The following is a 25,472-nucleotide window of genomic DNA, read 5'->3' on the forward strand; positions in this document are numbered from 1 at the left end:
TTGTGCAGTTGAGGTCTGTGAGATATGACAGGGTGTGCACATGTGATGTGAGTGACCCTACCAACGTTATGTAGACCATTTCCATTTGGGTTCACATTGCATTGCTTCTTACATCTCATTTTTTTTTTCTTTCTCTTTTGAATTCGATGAAGAAGAATTTATATCCAAAACTAAAATTAGGAAAATTTAGGATCAATCACAAAGCCCTCGAATGAACCCATTATTAAGCCATTTTATCCCTATGTCGCTTTCGCTTCACCAAACACTTCATAAATGCTTGTTTTAATTTTGTTCTTTTAATTAACAAACAATACCTTTCTTTTACTCCAAGGAAAGGACAAAGGTCTAATAATTATTCTATTTTATCACAAAGCAGAAGATTTGCTATGAAATTAATATTTAATTTAACAGTTGTAGATATACAATCATACAAAGAACAACTGTTATTAGTATGAGCAACGGATGTGTTTTACTTAATACTATAAAAAAACGAATGAAAACAAACAACACTTTAATAATTGCCGGAATGGCATGAGACATCATGATAGAAACATGCGACCTCCGTTTCAATTTGTTTTCAATTTTTAATCCTACTACTAATCATGTAATTTGTGTTGGTCCAAATCATTTCACATGAAAGAAACAATCTAAATATCAACTTTTGAATATTTAAAACTTTTGTGTTTCCTTTCCTTGAACAAACATTCACAAGTTAGTGTTGCATTGAGCCATTACCGTGGACCGTGGTGGTATACTATGTAATAAAACGAAACCATTAGGTTAAAAACGAGATGAAATGATAAAGTTAGGGGGTTTTGTTTTGCAATTTCTTCAAATTTTGATCACGAATTGAATTAACTATAGCAGCAGCAAGTTGATAACTCTAAAATTTGTCTGTTTCCTTGTCACTTGTCAGTGAGTAATACAGAGCCTCGAATGTCATATTCACACAGGGACCTTCGGTTAACTCCTTTTATAATCTCTCTCTCTCTCTATCACTTCCTCTCTCTCCTTCTCCTTGCTCTCTTGGCCATGGTGATGAATAGTCAAGCTTTCTTGTTAGCATTAATTGCATTACTTGCGACCCAATTGCCTTCTTCAGTAATAATGGCTAAAGGTTTATTCTTTTTCGATTTTCCTCTGTTTTCTTCTCTTCAAAAGCTTCATTTTCATAATCTTGTGATGTTAATGTTGAATTCTGAGCTTCTGGGTTTTGTAAATTTTTGTTGCTTTCTTTGACTAGATTTTGAGTTTCTCGATGGGAATTTGCATAGTTCTGGCTCATTACAGCTGCTTACATGCAAAATACTCTGTTTTTGAATTGAAGTCAGATCTTGAGAAAGCATAAAAATTGAAGCTTTCTGATTCAAGCTTCAAAGCTATTGTTGTTAAGAAAGTTAAAAACTTGAAACTTTTGGACTGATCTTTATAGGTTCTGAAACTTAAACCTGGTTTCTTCTTTCTTACATGACACTAATGTAAATGCTGCATTGTTGTTTGTGTTTAGCAGATTGTCCATTAGATTTCAGTTCATCAAATTTCACACTAGTAGCTTCTGTGTGCTCCAACATAACCAACAGAGGCAAATGTTGCCGCTACATGAACGCTTTCGTTGCTGTATCCGTGGCTCGTTACGCTAACTTGTCAAGTAATCTTGGAGTCACATCAGTTTTATCTGAAACCTGCATTGCTTCCATCTCTAGAACCATGGAGCAGTACGGAGTCTCGAGAAACGCTACTAGTTTCTGCGGTTTGGGAACCAAGATCCTTGTTAAGTACGAATGTGAAGGTCGAACCACTGTAAGACAAATGCATCAGTCTCCAGAGTTTGGACATGTTTCAAGAAACTGCAGACTTCCACTTTCCTCTGGAAACCAATGCAGGAAGTGTTTGAATTCTGGCATCACTTACCTTCGTGATCTCATTGGTCCAGAGACTAAGAACATTACATTGAGTACTTGTCGTGACGCAACTTATGCTACATTAGCAAGCCGAATTGACAATGCATCAGCTCTTGAGCTTCTTGGTTGTTTCTTTCAAGTGACAGAGCTTAGCATTCCTTCAGGTTAGACACATGACTGCAACTTTTCATAGTATCATATCAGTTTTTGAGCAGTCTGTTTTTGTCTGATCTACAGAGTCATTTCCACCTTTGGCAAGTCCAGAACCTTCTCCAAGCACGGTTGGTGGTGCTATTAGCCCAAGCAACAGTGATTCTCAAATGACTACAAGTAGAAGCACCAATCCATATCACTTGACAATGGTCCCAACCATTGGTATTGTTGTTACAGCTGTTGCTCTTACGATGCTCGTAGTCTTGGTTATTCTTATCCGTAAAAAGAACCGGGAACTCGATGAATCCGAGAGCTTAGATAAAAAATCAACAAAATCAATTCCTTCTTCCCTGCCTGTATTCAAGATTCATGAAGGTGGGAAAAAAAAACTGAGTTCTTTGTTTTGTTATATCATACCAAAGAAAATGACTTGAAAAATCTTTTTATCTGCAGATGATTCTTCTTCAGCTTTCAGAAAATTCAGCTACAAAGAAATGACAAATGCAACGAATGATTTCAACACGGTGATTGGTCAGGGAGGTTTTGGGACTGTTTACAAAGCTGAGCTCAGGGATGGATTGATTGCAGCAGTAAAAAGAATGAACAAAGTTTCTGAACAAGCTGAACAAGATTTTTGCAGAGAGATAGAGCTTTTAGCTAAGTTGCATCACCGTAACCTTGTTGCTTTAAAAGGCTTTTGCATCAACAAGAAAGAAAGGTTAAGAATCATATATACATTGATTTTTGCCTTCTGCATGTACCCTAGAGTATTCATTCTCATCTTCTACTATTTTTTTAACCAATCTTCCAGGTTCCTGGTCTATGACTATATGGAAAATGGCAGCTTAAAAGATCATTTACATGGTAAGTATATGCTTCTTCTACCTTACCTTAAGAAATTCAGAGTGTTGAAAACGTTTCTTCTTTCAATATTTTTCTTTGCAGCCACTGGAAAGCCTCCACTAAGTTGGGGAACAAGAATGAAAATCGCAATCGATGTGGCAAATGCTTTGGTAAATATTCCAAAGTCTTTCATCCACATTTCCTCTGTAAACTGATTTGATAATATATCTTTTACAGTTTTTGGTTCTTGGCTGCACGTTGTTCTCTCCTCCAGGAATATCTTCATTTCTACTGTGATCCTCCTCTCTGTCATAGAGATATCAAATCAAGCAATATATTACTGGATGAGAACTTTGTCGCTAAGGTATGAGGAATCAAGCAATGTAATATCTTAGCAACATCTTTCATGTTAGAGAAACCTTTTTGACTTGGCTAACTAATGACGTTTCCTTGGTTGCAGCTTTCCGATTTTGGCCTTGCACATTCGTCTAGAGATGGCTCTATTTGCTTTGAGCCAGTGAATACCAATATCCGTGGAACTCCAGGTTAGGGAAAGACACTGAAACAAAATAACTTTACTCCTTTTGATGGAAACTGAGTTTTAAAGATTTAAAAGTTCTTTTCAGGCTATGTAGACCCGGAATACGTAGTTACGCAAGAGCTGACAGAGAAGAGTGATGTGTACAGCTATGGAGTTGTGTTGCTGGAGCTCATAACCGGGAGAAGAGCAGTTGATGAAGGCGTGAACCTTGTGGAAATGTCTCAACGGTTTTTGTTGACGAAATCAAAACACCGGGAGTTAGTAGACCCAAGAATCAACGACTCTATTGATGATGGTGGAGTAAAACAGCTTGAAGCAGTTGTGGCTGTTGTGAGATGGTGTACCGAGAAAGAAGGCCGGTCTAGGCCATCTATTAAGCAAGTCCTGAGACTGTTGTGTGAAAGCTGTGATCCGTTGCATAGTGCATTCGCTAAAGCAGTTGAGGGAGAGATAGGCTGGGATAGTAGGAAGAGAAGTAACTTGAGATTTCAAAGAGGTGATTCCAGGGTTTTTGGTCCATCATCTAGTACAACTTCGAGGTCACATTACAGCCAGAGTTTACCTCACTCTCCAATTAATGGATTCTCTTTCTGAGTTAAGTCACTTCTTCTCTATAAGCTGAATTGAAAGTTTACATATATTTTATAAAAATTATGAATTCATATTGAAAGCTCTCTCATACTCTGCACTCTTAGTTAGATTCAGCTCAAAAGATTTCTACATTGTAAGTTTCTGTAATCTCTCCTGTACAGTAGAACTATCTTCTATTACATATTAAGTCTTCAAATGTCTTCCTTTTGGGTGATGTTGTATCACATTACCAGGGTCTTCTTGCTTTCATTCCACCTTCTTACCACGGACCAGTAAGGGTTCTTCTCAAGCATAGTGTTTTGGCCAGACATGGAGGCTGCTTCAACAATTCTTTCACCTGAAAATTCAAGAAGCAGTATCAGTTAACAATACCATCAAAGAGACAATAGGCAAACATTTAGACAAACACAAAACGTATTAATAAAAAAGTATCTCCAAATAAGTAACAAGGAAGACTTTTCTACCTCGCTGTTCTGGGATTTCATAATTTCAGCCTGCAACACAGGAAACCTCAGTTAAAAAACTGAGCCAGCTAGCTAGAGTCTAATATGCAGAAGCAATAAGAAGGCAATAAATGGTTGTTTAACAAACCTGTTTTTTCTGCAAATCTTGATTCAGTTGTTTGAGACTTTCAATCTCGGCTTCCAGTTCCAAGGTATAAGCCTGAGGTTAACCGGAATATCGAAATCAATATGAATGTTCTTGAAAAGAAAACGGTAATGCCAGTTTAGTTAAATGAACTCTTTACCTGCTTTCGAGCTCTTGATCTAGCGGCTGATTCACGATTCTTGATCATTCTCTTTTGCCTTCTCTCAACAACCTTCTCCAGGCCCGTATTGCTTCTTCTTCCTCGACCAAACACATAAGGAACTGGTGATGACCAAGTGTTATTTTCTGCACTGCTTGTCCCGGGAGAAGTAGCTGCAACAGTAACCCCTGCTCCTCCCATATTACTGTTAACTGGACCATCTACACCAGCGTCAAACAAACCTCTGTTGACCAAATTTACAGGCGCAAATGCTACATTCGCTTGTTTTGGGAAAATGGTTGGAGGCAATCTCTGATATGGGTGCTGCTGCTGCTGATGTGGTTTCTGCTGCTGTTGCACTTTTCCACCCACTTTGAGTCCTAAACCAGGTGCTTGATTATAGATCATAGAATCATTGTTGCCGTTGAAAGATATGCTGTTTTGATTCGGCTGACCAAATCCAAACCCCAAACCAGCAGCACCATTGTTAGCATAAAACCCACTACTGTTTTCATTCTGTTGAGTAGAGTTAGTATCTTCTTTCACAACGCCAGCGCGGTGCAAGAAATCCTCTAAAGTCATTTCCCCTAAAGTCTGTTGCCTCTCAGGCACATCAGTCCTACTATTCCCATTACTACCATCTTTCGAATTCAAGTGTTTCCAGACCTCATCTACAGTCTTCTGACTAAGCGTTCTAGGCAAAGTCAACGAGCCTTGTCTCTGTAGAACATTCCCACCTGGAACGAAACCACTAGGTCCCGAGGCTGCAACCGAATATGGGGTAGTAGTCATAAAGGCTTGAGCTTCTTCAGCAGTCCATATGTTCTTCAGTAGCTCATCCATATTCATTGACCCAAAATCTTTCCCTGGCTCACCTAAGGTGCTCTGAAGCTCATCAAACGTTAAGGAATATAACGAAGACTGCCTCGCCAATGGCTTTGAGTGGTAAGTATTACACCCATTCCCACCAGAAGAATCACCTCCTAAGTTGTCGAAATCTATATGAGTACCCATGCTTCTCTTCTGTTTTCACAAGGAATCCACTTTCTTCAGTCCAAAAAAAACAATCCTTTTTAGCTTTACCTAAAAGAGAGAGTAAGACAAGCCAGTTGGGATCAAACTGAAAACATGTAATAAGAGTAAAACAACCCTCTCTGCGTCACAATCATAAGAGCAAGTAAACACCAAAAAAGAGAGAAACTTTCATATATATGTGTAAACTTTAGATACTTTTAGCCAGGAGCAATAAACAGATCACAAACATTCGACCCAGAGAGTAAAAACTGGATCCTTGGTTTCAGAGAAATCCAAAACAAAAACAAGACTGAACCAATAGTTTTGACCATTTCTTGAAAGTTTTTGAAAGAACCCAAAAGGTAGATCAAGAACATGACGGATCTATTCAAGATTCCTGAGTAACACAACAAATCAGAACATAAACCCTCAAAAAAAAAAAAAATTGTTGGAGAAGAAGACTCATAACTCTAGTTCCAGTACTAATAGTTTCATTACTACTACTCGATTTAGAACACACATATACACACAAAAACAGATCAGATAATATGAATCGGACCAATAAAAAAAAAGGTAACTATACACAGATGATGATAAGATAAGATAAAGACAGATTCCAAGTAAATGAAAAAAAAAAAAAAAAGGATTAAAAGAGAAGCTTCACCTAACGTTTATTGGCGATTGCTGAAAACGGAGATTTGCTGAGGGGGGAGGGAGACGACAAGTGTGCTTGTAGTAACCTCGACACGAACTGCCATTTTAAGGGGTTGAGTTTAGCTTTTTCCTCTTAAGGGTTTTTTTTTTAATATTTTAATATATTTTTAGATATTTTGTGTTCCTTTTTATATTGGTAGTACCACAGCTAGTAAACAAAATAAATATCTCGTTTTAATTATTATTAAAGTTTTGTTTTACAAAAAAATTGTCACTTACTTGAGCTGACATCCACGTTCGTGTCTATCCAATAAGAAGCTGTAACGTGTGAGATAGCTTTAGTCGCTGATGGGTGTTCTTGCATTCATTCACACAATGGAGAATTAGTTTAGTAATTAGTAGAGATCCACATTAATCTTTTGAGATGTTACTACTTAAGTCTAGGGTTGGTTATTACCTGAATTAACCGAATTGAAGTTTAGAAAGGTTCCTTATAAACTATTAATAGTAGTATATTTTCTCTATAAAATTGCGTCCTGACAAACAAAAATTTATAAAATTATGGTATTGTTACTCATGTTGGACGTTCTTGAACAGAAAAAAATAGGGATTATTATTATACACATAAATGTTGTTGAAAAAAAAAAGGCAGAAGTGTGGCAAGTGATTCTTTTGGGTCCACTTACGTAGTTATATATCTAAGCAAGCAACCCAAAAGAAGAAGACTGTTGCGTCGAGTTTAATACAATTCACTTCCAAATATGGAAATTTGCCCTCTCCCTCATTTGGTAATTGGTGACTTTGGTGTATCTGATTTGATTTCTCCTATATACATCTTTATACATTAATTTGATAACTTATTTAAAAGAATTAGTCTACTTTTGTGTCACGTTGGCCTGGCCAGCGTATAGAATGAGCATCAAACCATGATAGACTCCACCATTCCACCTTCCTTTTTATATATGATCATTCCTATCATAATGTTAAACTTTCTAACATTTTTTCTATCTAAAGTAGCACTAAAATAAATTTTATAGATAATTATATCACACATTTCACAAAAAATTCAAAATAGCATTAGTTGACCCAATTACAATATTTTAAATTAATTTTTAGAATTTTGTTTTTATGTTTGGGTTGCGGATTTTACATTTAGAGCATTAATTTAAAAGGTAGAGTTTAGCGTTTAAAAATTTATTTTGAAACATGATGCTATTCTTAGAATTTTAGAGACAATGTGCTAAAATTAGAAATAAAACTAATTTTTGTGCCATTTGTGAGAATTTTTTTTTTTATGTGAATTTTTTTAATATATTCACTTGTGAAGATAATATTCATGAACTCAAAATACAGACTAGTGATCTTCATCATAAGATACATTATGAAGTTAACTAAAGATGATGGTATAGTAGATTTTGGAACCCATAATGCTTATAAAAATTAATAATAGTGTCTACAATTATTTATGATTGTTTTAAGTTGTGCCGACAGGAAAAAAAAAACATGACATGCACTAGAAAATGTGTAATACAATAGAATAATTAGAGAGAAAAAATAAAGAATTTAAAATATAAAATACAAGAATCAGTAAAATCAAATATTACACAATTTATCTATTTGTGGTTGAATTTATATAATTATTAAGTTATAATATTATTACTAGAAATGTTGAATTCTCTTAAATTTACATTGGCTTAAATGAAAAAAAAAACTAGAGTTTTATAATGTTTATAAAAAAAAATTTGGCTGATAATTGTTTCTCTTCTAGGATTCAGAAACGAGTTAAAAACATTTTTTTTTGTAAAAAGGGAGAGAAATTTCTTATGAACCTTTACTTAAATAAAAATTTCCAGTTTCAAATGAGTTTTTTTTTTACCATAGTAAGAGTGTAAAACTTATTTCTGAAAAAGGCATATAATCTTATGAAAATTGACAAAATGCCATTTAAAATTTTCACCAAAATCTTGAAAAAAGTAATCTCATTTTTAAAAAAAAATACTTGAGCTTAGAGTGGTTTAAAAGCTTTTACACCATCAATTTTGGTGTTTGATTTCCCAAAATTGTATTTTCATGTAAATTCATGGTGCAAGACTAATCAGAAGTTGAAGAGTGATGCATGTAGTAATCTCGAAAGTTGAGAATAAGACTATGCTTCATTGCCTCATTATGACGCATATAAGAATCATCAGTGAAAATTGCACATTGTGAAACTTGTGGAGAGTCATCTCTTTTCATCCTACCATGTAATCCCTTCTTGGAGTAAGGTGGTCTGGACGTCTGGTAGTACTATCTGATACTTGTTTAATTGAATTCTAATTGGTTTCCATAAAGCAGCTTAGGTCTTCCACATTTTAAACACTCACTATGGGGTAGTTCGAACCCGGGCGGAAGTAACATGAAGGATTACAAAAACCACCTAGCTACTAGCTAGGCCAATCAAAACTTCGAAACTATACGTGGCGAACTCAGGCTCTGTTGATGACCCATAAAACTAGTGCATTGACTTTGAAGCTAAGCTCTGAATAATCAAAACATTCACATCACATTTCTCATCTTTTTACTAAAAAAATTAAATCAAAGTCGTATGATACAATCAAATAAAATCAAAACAACAACATTAAACCCAACACACAACATACCAAATCAATCTAACGACAGAACCTTCATTCATTCATTAAATCCTCTCCAAAAAGGCAAAAACTTTTCTCATCTCATCCCCTTGATTCCTTCTCTCGTTTAATGGGTGTTTTGTCGAATCTTCGAGGACCCAGAATTGGAGCTGAATCAGGAGGAGCCAGTGCCAATGGCTCTCCTTCTTCATCATCATCTTCACCATCTACATCAATCAAGCGAAAGTTGTCGAATTTGTTACCAATCTGCGTTGCTCTGGTAGTTATAGCCGAGATCGGGTTCCTGGGTCGGCTCGATAAAGTCGCTTTGGTCGATACGTTGACCGACTTCTTCACCCAGTCTCCTTCATCACTCTCGCAGTCTCCTCCGGCTAGATCCGATCGGAAGAAGATCGGATTGTTCACGGACCACTGCGAGGAGTGGTTGACGAGAGAAGATTCAGTTTCTTATTCTAGAGATTTCACTAAAGATCCAATTTTTATCTCTGGTGGAGCAAAGGTACTGCTCTGTTAAGATTGGGTTTGTTCTGTTCTTTAGCTTAATCTTTTATGTTTTGATCATTCATTCCTTTTTAGGCTTAAAGTTAGAATCTTAATTGATTGTTAAGTCTAGAGAACCTAAGTACGTTAACAAGTTTCTTATTTGTATTTCTGAATTGGCTTATTGATTTCATTACTGTCTCTCAAATGATAGGACTTTCAATCGTGTTCTGTGGATTGTACATTTGGAGATAGTTCAGGTAAGACACCAGATGCTGGGTTTGGATTAGGTCAACAACCTGGAACTCTTAGTATAATCCGTTCCATGGAATCAGCACAGTACTATCCAGAAAATGATCTCGCTCAGGCACGACGGTGGGTAAGCACAATCTCAACAGTGCTTTAAACGTGTTTCCATGACATTTTTTTTGGCTTTGGTAGGATGTGTATATAAAATGGGGCTGTTTTGCTTTTCATCAGGAGAGGTTATGATATTGTGATGACCACTAGTCTATCATCGGATGTTCCTGTTGGGTATTTTTCATGGGCGGAATATGATATTATGGCTCCAGTACAGCCAAAGACCGAGAAAGCTATCGCAGCTGCTTTTATTTCCAATTGTGGTGCTCGGAACTTTCGTCTACAAGCACTTGAAGGCCTGATGAAGACTAACATCAAGATTGATTCTTATGGTGGTTGTCATCGGAACCGGGATGGAAAAGGTAACGTAGAAGTTAAGTTAGACATTGGAATACAAATGAGCTGTCAGTTTGATTGTTTTTAAATTCATATAGTTGACAAGGTTGAAGCTCTTAAGCGATACAAATTCAGTTTGGCTTTTGAGAACACTAACGAGGAGGATTATGTCACTGAGAAATTCTTCCAATCGCTAGTTGCTGGTATGTCTCTGTTAGCATATCTTACAATTTCTTTGTTGCTTATGTCATTAGACAAAGAAGTATTTGTTTTCCATAAACAAGTTTTTCAACATTTTCCTCTCAGGATCCGTCCCGGTGGTAGTTGGTCCTCCAAATATAGAAGAATTTGCACCTGCTTCAGACTCATTCCTTCACATTAAGAGTATGGAAGATGTGGAGCCAGTTGCAAAGAGAATGAAGTATCTCGCAGCTAATCCTGCTGCTTATAATCAGACACTAAGGTTCAGTTTTTTTTCTATATATGATTGTAAATATATGTTGTAATAACTTCATCTTGAAAGCTTCATGCTTCTGTTTTGATTTAGATGGAAGTACGAGGGTCCTTCAGATTCTTTCAAGGCACTTGTTGATATGGCTGCTGTACACTCTTCTTGCCGTCTCTGCATTTTCCTGGCCACGAGGGCCCGAGAACAAGAAGAGAAAAGCCCGAATTTCAAGAAACGGCCATGCAAATGCAGCAGGGGAGGATCAGACACAGTTTATCATGTTTTTGTTAGAGAAAGAGGCCGGTTTGAAATGGAATCCATCTTTTTAAGGTAAGAAAAGCTTACCTATTTCACCACTTAAGCAGAACACAGGGTAGGATTAACGGGAATATTGTTTTCGGGGAACCTTTTTTTGTCCAATCCAGGGGTAAAAATCTGACTCAGGAAGCTCTAGAATCCGCAGTTCTCACCAAATTCAAGTCTCTTAAACATGAGACGGTTTGGAAGAAGGAAAGGCCTGTAAGCTTAAGAGGAGACAGTGAGCTTAGAGTACACAAGATTTATCCACTTGGCCTAACGCAACGACAAGCTTTGTACAACTTCAAATTCGAGGGAAATTCGAGTCTAAGTACTCACATTGAAAACAATCCTTGTGCTAAATTTGAGGTTGTCTTTGTCTAGTTTCATTCCTATGAATATGTTTCAGCCTTTTTAGGTATCAATATCATCATCTCAGCTGTGAAGACATGTCCATGTGCTGGAATCTCAAAATGCAAGATTAGATGAACTATAACTAAAGGTTAATTTAGTTATGACATTGGTGAATGCATTTTGTTAGGGAGGTCAGAGGGTCTCTATGTATATTGTTCTGACATTGCAGATGAGTTTGTTCTTCATTTATGTGGGTCAGTGCAAAGAAATGTTTGGGATATAGAGGAATTTGATAATTTTGACTCTTGAGAATATTTCGTAGGTACCTTTATCAGTTATCACTGTTAAATGCGTAATCACAGTTTTCTTCCTATCAGTGTTGAATAAATTAGACTCAAAAGAAATAATTAATGGAGTATTTGTTTATTTCTCTTATACTTTCTAAAAGTTATATGAGCCATGAGCAAAATATATACATACATAGACATGAATGCCAACATATATGATTAATTATTAAATCTAAACTAATAGTACTATTTTTTTTGTTCACAATATTGTTTTGACGTACGTAGTTAACTTTTAAAATATATAAAACAAAAATATATTATATTGGTTATTTAATAATTAAATCATCAAAGTGATAAACACAAACAACGCAATATAATCTAGAACGACCAATCAAATTTTGGAGTCGTTTCAGAGAGTTAGATTTACATTTTTTTAGAATCTTTAAAACGACCAATCAAAATTTTTTGATTTATTAAAAAGTCAACAAAGTTAGTTATATTTGTTATATTTTTGGCGCATGATTTATATACTGTATATCAATGAAAAAAAAGATTCGGTTTATGAGAAACACAAACCCTCTTCGTCTAGAATTTTTCAAGTTATGAGTGGAAACAATATCGTTCCAACCATCATAGATTATGTATGAATGATTCGATTTTTTGGTTGCTCCTCAAGTTCTTAAATATTATTTGACACTGATCTCTCTCAAATTCTCTATTTCAGGTGCATGAAAAAATCGAACGGTGTATTCAAAAGTACATGAGTTTGGAACAAACCATGACTGATCTCTATGATCATTACCAGATTCGTCAAAATATCACTATAGCAAGTAAGTTATATCAAAAAGATAACACAATTGGGTTTCAAAATCGGAAACAAAATAACTCAAAAGTTTTTTTTGTTTTTTTTTTTCAGTTTGGAAACATCTTGAAAGAGAGAGTCCAAATTTTTTCAAAGTATACCACAAACGATGTGAATTGGCTCGTCATATAGATAAATTAAATGATTTACTTTCTCAGCAAATGTATCTGATGAATAAATTAACTGATCCTACTACTACTAGTGCTACTGCTACTGAACCACCAGGTACCTGATTAGAGATCAATCCCTTTTGTTTATCGTTTTAAGACTGTTTTGTATCTTATGAAGAAGATATTGGTTTTCAAATAATGTATTTTGTAGTAAAAGATATTTAATGACGTACCAGTTGTAGCAAACGGATCGAGAGAAGAGAATGAAGCATCTCCAATATCAAATTCATTCAACTCAAAACAATCATCATTAATCTGATCATCTTGATATTGGATGAATTTGATATTGGAGATGCTTCATTCTCTTCTCTCGATCCGTTTGCTACAACTGGTACGTCATTAAATATCTTTTGTAGTAACAAACTTGTTAGAACTTAATGATGATCATCATCATGATAAGAAGATCATTAATTAGACATTAGGTTGTCTAACTAATGATGAATGCTTAAATTTATACAGATGATTCAATTTCTTCTCTCATCAACGATCCGTCACCGTTTGCCGCAACAAGACACTCAGATCCTTTTACATCGTTTGCTGCAACGCCGCAATCAGATCCTCCTACAACAACTGGTCTACTATATGATATTGATTGTGATGATTCGAGCTTTGAAAAGATTGCTAAAGATTTAGAAGAGCAACAAAAGAGAATGCAACTAAAAGTCCAGATAAACAACACCGTTGAATGGATCAACACGGAATAAAATAACATATCTGCAAGAAGCTTCGAACAATCTAGATTCTGGTAAACTAAGTTAAAATATCTCTCCTAGACACACTATAAAATCTGGTTTCTTCATCTCTTATTATCTTCTCTTTGTTTATTTTAATATATTGTGTGTGTCTCTAAATAGGTGATGGATCCACCAAGAAGAACAATAATGGCTCAGAAAAGAACATCAACAGCATCAGAGAGTGAAGAGACCAAATTCATTATCAATTCTCTCTCTATAACGTTTATTTTTTTGTTGTTGTTGTTGTAAATGTAGTATATATATGAACCTTCGAATACAGTTTCAAATATATTTTCTGGAGTTTATGCAGCAAAGCAGTAAGCAATTCCATGTTTTAAGATAATTTCTTGATTGTTTCAAAGATTAGCGATTTTGACAAAAGCAGTAGTGAGCAATGTATCAACAAAATATTACATTTGTTGGAATCATGTGTAATATACTACTAATGTTACAAAGTCCCACATCGGAAGAAATTAAACAAACTTTTCTTTCTTGTATAAATAAGTTAAGCTACTATGTTCTACGTCGAGCTTAGTAACGTTGGCTAGTGATCCGAGTGGAGACAATAAAGTTGATGGAACATTGTGTCGATTTCATTCCAAGTCGGTAGTTGCGATTCGGTTCTTGAGTCAGACACAACTAATTCATTTCTTGTTTATGAATCAAGCTTAGTTGTATGTAACCAAACCACATATATTCAGTAGTGAAGAACGAAGTGACCATTATTTTATTATCTTTTGAATCTCTAGTTTACCTATATATTCAGTGGTGAAGAACTTGAACGAAGTTAAGAACATCTTCATTTCCAGTGACGATCTCGTTGGCTTCACCCATCTCCGGCAATCCCCAATCGAAGAAGTAAAGCAAATTCAACAATGCCAACTCAACAAGCATGATTCCCATTGTCATCCCTGGACATATTCTCCTACCAGATCCAAACGGTATAAGCTCAAAGTTTAGTCCTTTATAATCTATGGAACTGTCGAGAAACCTGTCAGGGTTAAACTCATCGGGGTTCTCCCATAGTTTTGGATCACGAGCAATCGCATAAGCGTTGATAATGATCTGTGTTTTCGCAGGAATGTCGTAGCCTTGGATCTTGACATGAGACAATGTCTCTCTTGGAAGCAAGAGTGGAGCTGATGGATGTAACCTGAATACCTCCCTGACCATGAGCTTAAAGTAGTGAAGTTGGTTTAAATCTTCTTCTGTGATTCTCTCCTTCTTGTCCCCAAGTGTTGTCCGAATCTCGTCTTGCACTTTCTTCATCACTTTCGGGTTTCTGATCAGCTCGGTCATTGCCGATACCGCTGTGGCAGCGCTTGCGCCAACTCCTGCTAGAAATATGTCCTTTGACATAAAACCAAAAACACATATGTTAATGTTACAAGATCTTTAACCACGGCAGAATATAAATATAACTTGAAAAAAGACTTATTATATTTTAGGTTTACGTACCGAGATCATCCCTTTGAGATGATCAGTGGTGAACTTGAAAGCATCTCCATCTTTCTCTTGCTTCTTCATCATATCGATCATCACGTCAATGATATAGGAACTTTCTCTTCCAGGCTTGAGATGATGATCGAGAATTTTCTGAAAGAAAGCGTCTAATTCCGAGAAAAGATTCTTCAACTTCTTGTTCTGACCGGAGATCCGGTCGATGAGCCTACCGATTCTTCCGGGAAAGAAATCAGAGAACAGAGACTCTCCTATGAGCTCATCAGACTTGTGCACAAGATCAACGATCCTATCTTCATCGACGAAGTCACACTCATAGAGATTGATCCCGAACCCGNTGCCCATACCGCTGTGGCAGCGCTTGCGCCAACTCCTGCTAGAAATATGTCCTGTGACATAAAACCAAAAACACAAATGTTAATGTTGCAAGATCATCAACCACTTCGGAATAGATATAAAACTTGAAAAAAGACTATTATATTATAGGTACGGTACCGAGATCATCCCTTTGAGATGATCAGTGGTGAACTTGAAAGCATCTCCATCTGTCTCTTGCTTCTTCATCATAGCGATCATCACGTCAATGATATAGGACCTCTCTCTTCCAGGCTTGAGATGATGATCGAGAATATTCTGAAAGAAAGTGTCTAGTTCCGAGAAAAGATTGTTCAACCTCTTGCTCTGACCGGAGATCCGGTCGATGAGTCTGCCGATTCTCCCGGGAAAGAAATCAGAGAATAGAGAATCTCCTATGACCTCATCAGACTTGTGCACAAGATCAACGATCCTATCTTCATCAACGAAGTCACAATCATAAAGATTGATCCCGAACCCGATCCTACACACTATATTTCCGATCAAAGTGAAAAGGGTTTTCTCAAGATTCACCGGAGATCGTTTCGTAGCAAACTCAGAGAGTTTCTTGACACACAAGTCGTTCTCTTCCTCTCTGATAGACCTAAAAGATTGAAGCTTTTTCAAGCTGAAGAGCTCGACCACCGAGAGCTTCCGCATCACTCTCCACTCTTCACCGTAAGGTGCGAACCCGACGTCTTTGAAGTTGTAAAAAGTTGCTCTGGTCCCGGCCGTCTCTGGTCGACTACAACACTCAAGATCGTGGATTTTTAGAACTTCTTCTGCTGCTTCTTTCGAAGAGATTACCACCACGGGGACGAATCCGTATTGGAGAAGCACCACTGGCCCGTACTCGTCGGAGAGGTTCCGGCGTTTCCTGGGATGTAGTTCCCGGCGTTGGTGTAAGTTTCCGATGATCGGAAGCGTCTTTGGACCAGGAGGAAGCTTCCATTTCGAAGATTTGAATATGTTCAAGAAGATTAAGATAAGGGGTAAGAGGCAGAGGAAACAGAGGAAGAGTGACATTTTTTCTTGGCTTTCTTCTTTCAAGAGGCTAAAATAATCTTCTTTTATGTATGCCTTTGAAGGGAAAATTATTATTCAACTCTAAAAGTCACTGTCCGCTGTTGCATGTAGACTTGTAGTGTCACTGTCGATAATAATGCACGAAGACTAACCAAAACTCTTTTACTTCGACTTTTAGTAGTGGTTCGATTGATTAAGTTAAATATTGAAATCTTGACTCAATACAAACCAAAAATGTCCACCCGGGCTTTGCGGAAATATAAATCATTATTTTGTTAAAGATTTTTAGACTATACAAGATTTATTTTTAATAACAATGTACCGCAAATAGTTTTTCAGAATCAAACCTTATTTTTGGTTAAAAAAAAAAAAAAAAAAAAAATCAAACCTTATTTTATTTCGTAATAATTGCATTTGTTTCATTAATACAATTGTCCTGCACATACCGCAATTGAACTATACCGTACTAACAAATATTTTGTCCCACACTACTAAATTCATGGTTGCCATTCAGACCCTAAAATTCTATAAATTGTGTGAACTTAAGAAAAAAAACGTTTGGACTTTTGGACAATTATATGATTAGTTATTATCAAATACTAGTTTATTTTTAATACGAAATCTACATTTATGAAAGGGTGAGTTACTAGAATATTACATAAAAGCTTTCTTTTTACAAAAGTAACACACAATTGTTGGTAATTACTAGAATAAACTCTGTACCCATACTACCCTTGAAACTAGTGTTAAGAAAAAACGTAATTACGGCTAATGCCATTAGTGGAAAAAAAAAATTGGGAACTGGGAGAAAGTCTACCGATTCTTTGATGGTATATTTATATAGGTGGCTGATTAAAGGTGTACGTCAGATATATTTGGTACACTTAGTTGTAGTCTTGGTACACTTATCGGTCAACATAGATGGTACACTTAGTTGTAGTGTTGATACACTTATCGGTGGACGTATATGTGTATCAAAAACTAAGTGTACCAAAAATATTTGACGCACACCTTCAACAGTCAATATGACCCAAAAGATATTTATGGTAGACTAATGGCCTGTTGCGACAGATTTATGCGACAGACCTCATCCTTTACAGATATTTTTGGTATACTTTGTTTGTTTCTCTCAATAGTTTTCGTAGTGTATTGGTAGACTCTAGTCTGTAGTAGATTTAGTAGGCATTTTTGACAACTGTAAAGTCTTACCAGAATAATACGAATTTGTTTGAGCTGACAAAGACAGTCTAGCGTTGCGATAGACTTATTGGGGATAGATCTAAACACGTTTGCTGTTCTTCCGATTAATGGTGTTGATGTAATAAAGTTTGTAGCAGATTCATCAATCGTGTTCTGTTTATCGGCCGGAGCAAACGTCTTTTTCCTACTCAGCTTCGGAAATCTTTCCTCTGGGTTCATCCATGGAAGAGCAAGATATCGTTTCGGAAATCTATATAACTCACTTTTTTAAGGTTTTTAATTTAGAAATCAGATGTTGAGACGAAAATATATAATAGTTGAGTAAAAACCCCACAAGTGAAACCAAAAAAATAGACATAAGTCGTGAAAAAATAAAGTGAGGCAGGGGAAATTAGGGTTTTCAGTCGTATGTTAGAGGTAGAAGACGAGGATATTCTGGTAATTTCGGGTTCATTAAACTTAAAATCGAATGTGTACATACATATAAACGTGTACGTACATATGAACTTATACATACATAATGTTCTTGAGATTAGTGTACGTACATAACGTTCTTTTGCTTAGTGTAGGTCCATAAATCCATTTTAATGAACAATATTATTGTAATTTTGTAGCCATCTTCAGCATATCTTCTTCTATAACCCTAGCTAATATTGTCGTTGTTGTTCACCGGAAATGGAACAAGTAAGAGATGTTACTAGAAAAAGTAAGAGATGTTACTAGAACAACCTATGTAATTCGTAATTGTTTATTTATTTATTATATTTTCGAGAGGTAATGAACAATAACCACACAAAATTACATTTTAACTTGAGAGGGTAATATTTAGATAACATAAATATATAATACTCAGTTCAACTAGGTACAACTAAATATATATTTAGATTTGCATTTATATTTAAAATATGAAAATGATAATTAAGGTTTATACAAATTTCTTTACATATTGAAATATTAAAGAACTATGTTTAATCAACAATACAAGAATTAATCACTTTCTAATACATACTATAGTTTTCACATAAAACACTCTTTATAGTATAAGGAAGACTTAGTAAGTGATCACCTCAAATGAAGCAAAAGAGGTGAAAACCAAGTTTTTATGAACATTGTGTTATGGCTTTACTTGTATATGCTAATTAATAGTGATAAATTTTGTGGTCAACTACTAATTAACAATTTATATTATAGTCCAACTGGAAATACAAAAAAATGCAAAAGTTCAACTATGAATACGAGAGTACAACTGGACAACTATGGAGTCACAAACTTTCTGATTGAGTACCCTACAAACTTTTTGATTTCCTTGAAAATGCGAGGGAGTGTTACAAGAATGGACTCACACCGCACTTGTGAGCACACTAATACGAGACGACTTGTGGAAGTGTCGAGGTGGTGGTGATGAAAGTGAATTGAGTAATCGGTTTTGAGGCTTTATCTAAGGAGAATCCGTACAAAGATAAAAGACTCAACGAATCAGCCAAGTGAGGGGAAGCCAGACACACTTAGAAGAAACACAAGAACAAGACGATGTTTTGAAGCAAACGATAAACCGATTTTTTTTTATTACTTAGAAAATGCGTCCATACAAAATGCTGAACCAAACGGTCATAAAATACGCAGAAAAGGAAACTAGATATGCGAAGTAATGGAGGAGAACGTTGGAGTTTCTAGCTGTTTGGCATTGATGGTGGAGCATTGACGATGTTTGGTATAAAAGAATACAATTTACCTAGGTATTCAAGCTCGAAAAAATTCCCAATGCGTGTAATGATAAAATCCCTGGGTTTATAAGATCCATTTTCAGGGGAGGATGACAGAATGTGAGATATTGATGTTTCGTCAACAGCAGCAGAACTACCAAACGCCCTTGCAACATGACTGTTAAGTATCGATCTCCTGTCTCTATCTGACTGTATTACTGATCCAAGTGCTATAGACGATTCAACAATCGCCTTAAAACTGCTGAAGGTTCAGGAAATGGACATACTATGTACACTACCTATAAGAAATAGAAGGCAACAAGTATCAACAACTACACTTGGTAGAAGTATACTAATCTCAATTAACATATGTATTTCTCAACTTATACTTACCATACAAGGGCTCCCTGAGCCTTCTTTCTGGTTTGTGTAANATATGCGAAGTAATGGAGGAGAACGTTGGAGTTTCTAGCTGTTTGGCATTGATGGTGGAGCATTGACGATGTTTGGTATAAAAGAAAACAATTTACCTAGGTATTCAAGCTCGAAAAAATTCCCAATGCGTGTAATGATAAAATCCCTGGGTTTATAAGATCCATTGTCAGGGGAGGATGACAGAATGTGAGATATTGATGTTTCGTCAACAGCAGCAGAACTACCAAACGCCCTTGCAACATGACTGTTAAGTATCGATCTCCTGTCTCTATCTGACTGTATTACTGATCCAAGTGCTATAGACGATTCAACAATCGCCTTAAAACTGCTGAAGGTTCAGGAAATGGACATACTATGTACACTACCTATAAGAAATAGAAGGCAACAAGTATCAACAACTACACTTGGTAGAAGTATACTAATCTCAATTAACATATGTATTTCTCAACTTATACTTACCATACAAGGGCTCCCTGAGCCTTCTTTCTGGTTTGTGTAAAACGCAAGCTTTAGGCCTTTCAACGCTTTTGATAAAGACTTCAGATAGCTACTCACACATTCCACCCATTCGACAAAGACAGAAAATAATCGCTGAGATCCCAGAAGCGATGTGTTATTGCTTTCAATCTTCATCGATTGAGGGCAATCAAGCAGAACATATCAAGATGAGGATAACCTTCCAGCGCCTGTTTCCCTTTGATTTCCCAGGCTCTGTGGCAAATGGGTTCCCAGTCTACACGTCTCATAAACTATGCAATAAAAAAATAAATCAAAAGAAATGATGAGAAAATGTCAGAACTCCTGTTCCTCTAGAAACATTTTTTATCAGAAACTAATTCCTATCATGTATGAGCAAAACCTCTTTCACAATTGATAAACTCGTCGACTCACCAGTTCCAAGTTACTGGAAGAAATCACAAAACTTTACAAACCAATCAAACTAAGATGCAGAGACAATCCCTAAAAAACCAAAGTTCTCTTATAATCAAATCAATCCCTAAAACCCAATATCCATATAGTCATAAGACTCATAACACCCAAATCATATCGTGAATTAAAAAAAAAACTCACCTTAAGAGCATGAACAAGCCCGGAGATTACTGGGTTAGCTCAGTTGGCACACGTTCATTAGACATTAGCTCAGTTGGCACACGTTGATAGAGCATTAACAAGAGGGGAAAATAAAATACCTGAGCAAGTTCATATATTTCACAATTGCATAATCAATATATGAAACTCTATCATCAAGATAATATATCAATACATAAAAGGTTCCTCATAGCTAAAACTCAGGTAATACAACAAAAGAACTAAACTCTTATGATTCCAGGACAAACATAGAACCTCATTTTCCCAGATTACAGAGCCTGAGACTACCACTATCTAATCTTTATAGCCATTAGGAAAATCAATTCACCATAAGTAAAGCAAGTGATTAAAGATAAGACTTACGAGTAAGGTTCTCAGTGTCATCATCAAGCCTTTTGGTGTTGAGAGATGTGTCACTTGATGCAGCCTTGTTGGTTCCAGCATTGACTAAATCCAAACAACACAAACATAAAATCAAATGGTTCCAGCATTGACTAAATCCAAACAACACAAACACAAAATCAAATGTTAGATGGAAGCCATAACTGGAAATTGCACATAGAAACAACAACAAAGACTCAAGAACCAAAATCAAACCAGCAGAAGTAGTTAAGCTATCGAACTAATATGAACAACAATCAAATCAGCAATACAAAAACATCGGAAAGTTCAATTGAAAATCACAATAACCCCAAGGCGTTGAAAGCTAAGTTACATCTATTGAAGCTCAATAAAGGAAATAATCTAGAGAGAGGTCTAAGAAAGCTCTAAGATAGGATCAAACCAGAACAAAGACAATTAAGTAAGAAAAAAAAAAAAAAAGAAGAATCGAACATTTTCTGACGGTCTCGATATTGGCGCCAGATTGACGAGCGGCGTTGACAGTTTTCTCGTCACGCTTGGCTTGATTTTCTTCGGCTTGGTGTAAGTCTTCTTCTTCCTCTTCTTAGCACCACCACGGAGAGTCGGAGATGGAGCACGAGATGAAGCGTCGATTCCTTCTGGATGTTGTAGTCGGCGAGAGTGCGGCCGTCCTCGAGCTGCTTCCCGGCGAAAATCAAACGCTGCTGGTACGGTGGGATCCCTTCCTTGTCTTGGATCTTCGCTTTCACATTGTCGATGGTCTCAGATGACTCGACCTCTTGCGTAATGGTCTTCCCCGTTAGGTTTTCACGAAGATCTGCATCTTTTTGAGGCTACGGCTGCACCCAAGATGATTTTTTAATTCAACCAAATTTCATTATAAATGGCATAAACCGTAATAAAACACACAACCTGGTTTAGAAGTAATAATCAAACTTCCCCTTTTTAATAAGGGAAAAAACCCGAAAAATACGCCATCTAATTTTTTTTTGGCGGTTTAATTCCTCTAGTTATTATATTTCCCAAAAAATACCTAGTTTAATTTCAGTTGTCTTTAAAAACTTTCATCTTATTAATATCGGTAGATCCATACTTAAGACATATCGATTGTTAACTGTAATGATGGAATTGTTAACTATGGTTAAAATTTACACCCACGTGTTTAATTAAAAATAAATAATGACACTGTTGCCCTCTTCTTCTTCTCTTCCACAAATCGATCTGTAAACTATGAGCCTTTTGCTGATACAGTACCACCCTGTTACTAAGATATAACAAGACAGGGACCTATTACCTGATCCAATCAGAAAGGCCAAGAGAAGCTTTCCAGTAGATTGAACCACACGTGGCAAATCAGCTCTAAACAACAACAGAGGAACTGCTAACGGAAGCAAGAAATTCAAAACTACAGCAAAAACAGGAGCTTGAGAAGAAATGACCCCTAGATTGCTAGCTGCAAGCCCAACTAGAGTGCTGACCAACACACCACTCATCACAGCTCCGACCTGTTACAATCAATCACCACCACTTGCGAATTTTCATTTCTTAACTCCCATAGAAACAAAAATTAAAACCTCTCTTTATATATACATGCAAAATCAACTTCACCTAAGAATCAAATTTGATTTTAGATTCGGTTCAGCTGTATAAAAGCTTAGCCATCACCGTTACTTAAGATGTGGTCTCCATAGATCTCTAAATTTGATTTTAGATTTGGTTTTGCTCAATGTAGTAAGTATGTAATGAAGTATATAAGTAAAGTTGACGCACATGCTCTAATATGAGTCAACAACTTCACTAATCACTCACTCACTTTTCCCCTTTTTCTCGTTGTAAAGTTGCCGCGAATAAAATGGCGACGAGCTTGTCGTTACTCAATGTGACCGAAATCTCGTTGCCGTCATCGAGATACTTCACCGCCGCTCGCACATTGTTTCACGCAAGGATCTTCCTAAATTATCGGCTAAACCTGTTCCTTCACGGCTTAGCTTCTCATTCTCGTGATTCCGTAACGGAAGCGATATGTTTCTCTTGCGGGATTCGTCGTTACCAGAATTATCTTCTCCGATCCGATCGGTTACTGTGAGATCTATGAGTACGCCTCTCATTTCTCCGAACGATGAATGGGGAACTTGGACTGCTCTCTTCGCTACTGGGGCTCTTGGTCTCTGGTATGATCATCGCTCATAGTTTACAGATCGATTTGTGGAAGAGAAGAAGAAGAGGGTAACAATGTCATTTGTTATCTTTAATTAAACACGTGGGAGTTAAATTTTAACCATAGTTAACAATTCCGTCATTACAGTTAACAATCGAAATGTCTTAAGTATGGATCTACCGATATTTATAAGACGAAGGTTTTTAAAGACAAAAGAAATTAAACCAGGTATTTTTTGGGAAATTTAATAACTAGAGGAATTAAACCGCCAAAAAAAAATTAGATGACGTATTTTTTGGGTTTTTTCCCTTTTTAATAAAAGGGAAGTACACAACATAGTTTTTGTAGACTTTATATTTTTAATAAATGGTTACAAATGGTTACAAATAGGTTATAGATAGGTTATAGATTAATCCATATATTAATATTAATTGGTTACACCTAAATATTAGGGATATTCCAAATTGATAATTGATATATTAATGGTAACAAATAAATTCGTGGATATTCCAAACTGTATTTTCGGAAGATTTTAGTCTTATATCACGTTGTTTTCAAAGATTTTTAAACACATTATTACAAATTTATTTTCTACAGATTTTATCGATAGACCACAACGTTTAACCAAAGATAGATTACGAAATTGATAGATTGATTGGTTACAAGTTAAATAGTGGGTTACAAGATAGATTACAAAATAAAATTTAACCAGTGTTATAACACGGGTACTTATCTAGAAACAGTAACAATATAAAACTTACAAAATAAGTGTCTTTTTCAAGCCTTCAAATTTTTTTTAAATTTTAGCCTTCAAATTTATTTTATATAAAAATTACAATATAAATAAAATGAATTTCAACCCGTGCTCTAGCACGGGTCTTAATCTAGTTTATGTGTTATTTGAGTAAGTCGAAAATCTCAACGTGTTAGTCTAGTAATAATCCTACTTTTATGTAATATTCTAGGTAATTTCCCTATGAAATGCTGATGTTTAAAAAAATAAACTAAACACTATACAATCTTTATAAATTTGGTGAATTTGAGATCACTACCGTACCATTCAAAAAGATCTAGACAGACCATCTTCATCAGTCATTCACTGGAAGTGTTTTAAATATAAAAATAATAAAGTTTGTATGAATCTGTGTCTATCCAAAGAGATTTGCATTCATCCGGTTTTTCACGTTTCTCTCCTCAAGCAACGCCTTGGCAGTGACACACCAACCGCAGGAGCACTTCCTCCACTCCGTGCGAATGGAATTTTGAAGCTGCGTCCAGCTCATGTTCTCTAGCAACGCCACACACAACAAGGTCAACATCGTTTACACGAAGCTCTTGTTCTATGGCAAGGCCTTTAGGAGGACGAAGCTACTTTGGAAGATGCCGCACAGTTGCAGAAGAGTTTTCCAAGCCTGAAGCTTGAGGACAAGGTTCTCAATTACGGGGGGAGTATTGATGAATGCCAAAGTGACGAAGAAGACATTGAGCCTTCTATTGGGCCGCCACCGAGAAGACAGTCCACAAGGGCTAGGAGGCCCAACACAAAGTATTTAGATTAAAGAGACTTAGTCTCTGCGTTTTTTACAGTTCTGCAAATAAGTTGATTTGGTCTCCCTACTTGTTAGCAACCATGTTCACACCTTTCCATGATTTCCAGTATTGTAGGAGTGGTGATCCCTCAATCACATTGTAATTTGTTTTCCTTATTTAAGAAATAGAAAAGCCAAAAAGAGGCAATACCAATTGCCCAAATCATAAGTCTTGTATTTTCTTCTGCTCTGTTCTTATTCTCGATACTAAGGTTGTGGTACGACGAGGTCACAGCTATCAATTGGTATCAGGCCACTTACGTTCTAAAACCAAAAAACAAAAAAAAAAACACACAAATTTTTTTCCTCACCAACTTGCAATCATTCCATCTGCACGTCGAAACACAAAAAAGGAGGTCGCCACCTTACCTCTGGAGGAGCCGATGGCCACGACAAAGGAGTGATTGGACGATTTGGAAACTAACCTCGGTACGATGCAGGATGAACTCCAACTGTTAAAGATACTTTTAACATGAACCCCAAAATCTTAAACATCTATATTAATCACATAATAGAATCATAAAGAGGGTTAAAGTAATACCTCCACTCATTGTAGAAATGATGCTTCCTTGAATAGTTTCTTCTTCTTCAATGGCTTGAAGGCTTGAAAAGAAACTCTTAGATGATCTTTAGGTGGAAGATAAGGTTTCTCTCCCCTTTCCTATAAACTCTTTTCTTTATGTGTTGTTTT

General features: G+C 36.1%; 5 protein-coding genes and 2 long non-coding RNA genes across 13 annotated transcripts; 3 read left to right on the plus strand and 4 right to left on the minus strand.

Annotated features, from left to right (window-relative positions):
- LOC104758305 (probable receptor-like protein kinase At1g49730) lies at positions 811-4,233 on the plus strand. 3 transcript variants are annotated; one of them, XM_010481142.2, is made up of 9 exons: positions 819-1,117; positions 1,511-2,065; positions 2,139-2,429; positions 2,508-2,772; positions 2,866-2,918; positions 3,000-3,067; positions 3,172-3,261; positions 3,358-3,442; positions 3,524-4,233. In XM_010481142.2, exons 1-9 carry the CDS (start codon positions 937-939, stop codon positions 4,030-4,032), a joined length of 2,097 nt encoding a protein of 698 aa, XP_010479444.1. In that variant the 5' UTR covers positions 819-936; the 3' UTR covers positions 4,033-4,233. The 3 variants fall into 3 exon arrangements, 2 of the variants coding, with proteins under 2 accessions (XP_010479444.1, XP_010479443.1); XM_010481141.2 differs by having other exon boundaries at positions 823-1,117; positions 1,508-2,065; XR_002036359.1 differs by lacking the exon at positions 3,524-4,233 and having other exon boundaries at positions 811-1,117; positions 3,135-3,261.
- LOC104758304 (ABSCISIC ACID-INSENSITIVE 5-like protein 4) lies at positions 4,055-6,595 on the minus strand. Of its 2 annotated transcripts, XM_010481139.2 has the most exons (5): positions 6,456-6,595; positions 4,778-5,860; positions 4,621-4,692; positions 4,494-4,523; positions 4,055-4,366 (listed from the first exon to the last, which is right to left on the minus strand). In XM_010481139.2, exons 2-5 carry the CDS (start codon positions 5,789-5,791, stop codon positions 4,289-4,291), a joined length of 1,194 nt encoding a protein of 397 aa, XP_010479441.1. In that variant the 5' UTR covers positions 5,792-5,860; positions 6,456-6,595; the 3' UTR covers positions 4,055-4,288. The 2 variants fall into 2 exon arrangements, with proteins under 2 accessions (XP_010479441.1, XP_010479442.1); XM_010481140.2 differs by lacking the exon at positions 6,456-6,595 and having other exon boundaries at positions 4,469-4,523; positions 4,778-6,442.
- LOC104758303 (putative fucosyltransferase-like protein) lies at positions 9,030-11,679 on the plus strand. The gene is made up of 7 exons (XM_010481138.2): positions 9,030-9,574; positions 9,770-9,930; positions 10,036-10,277; positions 10,350-10,454; positions 10,558-10,714; positions 10,799-11,029; positions 11,125-11,679. The coding sequence occupies exons 1-7, from the start codon at positions 9,185-9,187 to the stop codon at positions 11,378-11,380; spliced, it is 1,542 nt and encodes a 513-aa protein (XP_010479440.1). The 5' UTR covers positions 9,030-9,184; the 3' UTR covers positions 11,381-11,679.
- Positions 12,240-13,373, plus strand: LOC109129957. Its single transcript, XM_019239015.1, has 4 exons — positions 12,240-12,278; positions 12,362-12,467; positions 12,554-12,724; positions 13,129-13,373. Exons 1-4 carry the CDS (start codon positions 12,240-12,242, stop codon positions 13,371-13,373), a joined length of 561 nt encoding a protein of 186 aa, XP_019094560.1.
- On the minus strand, positions 13,789-16,273 carry LOC104759888 (cytochrome P450 71B28-like). 2 transcript variants are annotated; one of them, XM_010482766.2, is made up of 3 exons: positions 15,460-16,273; positions 14,862-14,961; positions 13,789-14,753 (listed from the first exon to the last, which is right to left on the minus strand). In XM_010482766.2, the coding sequence occupies exons 1-3, from the start codon at positions 16,242-16,244 to the stop codon at positions 14,166-14,168; spliced, it is 1,473 nt and encodes a 490-aa protein (XP_010481068.2). In that variant the 5' UTR covers positions 16,245-16,273; the 3' UTR covers positions 13,789-14,165. The 2 variants fall into 2 exon arrangements, with proteins under 2 accessions (XP_010481068.2, XP_019095179.1); XM_019239634.1 differs by lacking the exon at positions 14,862-14,961 and having other exon boundaries at positions 15,360-16,273.
- On the minus strand, positions 18,991-19,580 carry LOC104758302. Its single transcript, XR_762668.2, has 2 exons — positions 19,541-19,580; positions 18,991-19,446 (listed from the first exon to the last, which is right to left on the minus strand). It is a non-coding gene; the product is annotated as an uncharacterized LOC104758302 (long non-coding RNA).
- LOC104758301 lies at positions 19,659-21,909 on the minus strand. Of its 3 annotated transcripts, none has more exons than XR_762666.2 (5): positions 21,506-21,909; positions 21,035-21,118; positions 20,654-20,772; positions 20,042-20,331; positions 19,659-19,947 (listed from the first exon to the last, which is right to left on the minus strand). It is a non-coding gene; the product is annotated as an uncharacterized LOC104758301 (long non-coding RNA). The 3 variants fall into 3 exon arrangements; XR_002036336.1 differs by having other exon boundaries at positions 20,474-20,772; XR_762667.2 differs by having other exon boundaries at positions 21,035-21,165.

This window comes from Camelina sativa, chromosome 17 (assembly GCF_000633955.1).
Source record: "Camelina sativa cultivar DH55 chromosome 17, Cs, whole genome shotgun sequence".
Taxonomy (NCBI): Eukaryota; Viridiplantae; Streptophyta; class Magnoliopsida; order Brassicales; family Brassicaceae; genus Camelina; species Camelina sativa.

Excerpts from the sequence above, each read along its gene's own strand:
- LOC104758305 (XM_010481141.2), top strand. The coding sequence starts at position 937 with ATGTCATATTCACACAGGGACCTTCGGTTAACTCCTTTTATAATCTCT. Across the intron at positions 1,118-1,507 it reads TTCAGTAATAATGGCTAAAG|CAGATTGTCCATTAGATTTC; the intron begins GTTTATTCTTTT and ends GTTTGTGTTTAG. Across the intron at positions 3,443-3,523 it reads CAATATCCGTGGAACTCCAG|GCTATGTAGACCCGGAATAC; the intron begins GTTAGGGAAAGA and ends AGTTCTTTTCAG.
- LOC104758303 (XM_010481138.2), top strand. The coding sequence starts at position 9,185 with ATGGGTGTTTTGTCGAATCTTCGAGGACCCAGAATTGGAGCTGAATCA. Across the intron at positions 10,455-10,557 it reads CTTCCAATCGCTAGTTGCTG|GATCCGTCCCGGTGGTAGTT; the intron begins GTATGTCTCTGT and ends TTTTCCTCTCAG. Across the intron at positions 11,030-11,124 it reads ATGGAATCCATCTTTTTAAG|GGGTAAAAATCTGACTCAGG; the intron begins GTAAGAAAAGCT and ends TGTCCAATCCAG.
- LOC104758304 (XM_010481140.2), bottom strand. The coding sequence starts at position 5,791 with ATGGGTACTCATATAGATTTCGACAACTTAGGAGGTGATTCTTCTGGT. Across the intron at positions 4,693-4,777 it reads GATCAAGAGCTCGAAAGCAG|GCTTATACCTTGGAACTGGA; the intron begins GTAAAGAGTTCA and ends GGTTAACCTCAG. Across the intron at positions 4,367-4,468 it reads AAAGTCTTCCTTGTTACTTA|GTGAAAGAATTGTTGAAGCA; the intron begins TTTGGAGATACT and ends TTGAATTTTCAG.
- LOC109129957 (XM_019239015.1), top strand. The coding sequence starts at position 12,240 with ATGAGTGGAAACAATATCGTTCCAACCATCATAGATTAT. Across the intron at positions 12,279-12,361 it reads TTCCAACCATCATAGATTAT|GTGCATGAAAAAATCGAACG; the intron begins GTATGAATGATT and ends TCTCTATTTCAG. Across the intron at positions 12,725-13,128 it reads TACTGCTACTGAACCACCAG|ATGATTCAATTTCTTCTCTC; the intron begins GTACCTGATTAG and ends AAATTTATACAG.
- LOC104759888 (XM_010482766.2), bottom strand. The coding sequence starts at position 16,244 with ATGTCACTCTTCCTCTGTTTCCTCTGCCTCTTACCCCTTATCTTAATC. Across the intron at positions 14,962-15,459 it reads CTCAAGCCTGGAAGAGAGAG|TTCCTATATCATTGACGTGA; the intron begins GTCCTATATCAT and ends TGGAAGAGAAAG. Across the intron at positions 14,754-14,861 it reads ATCTCAAAGGGATGATCTCG|GACATATTTCTAGCAGGAGT; the intron begins GTACGTAAACCT and ends TTTATGTCAAAG.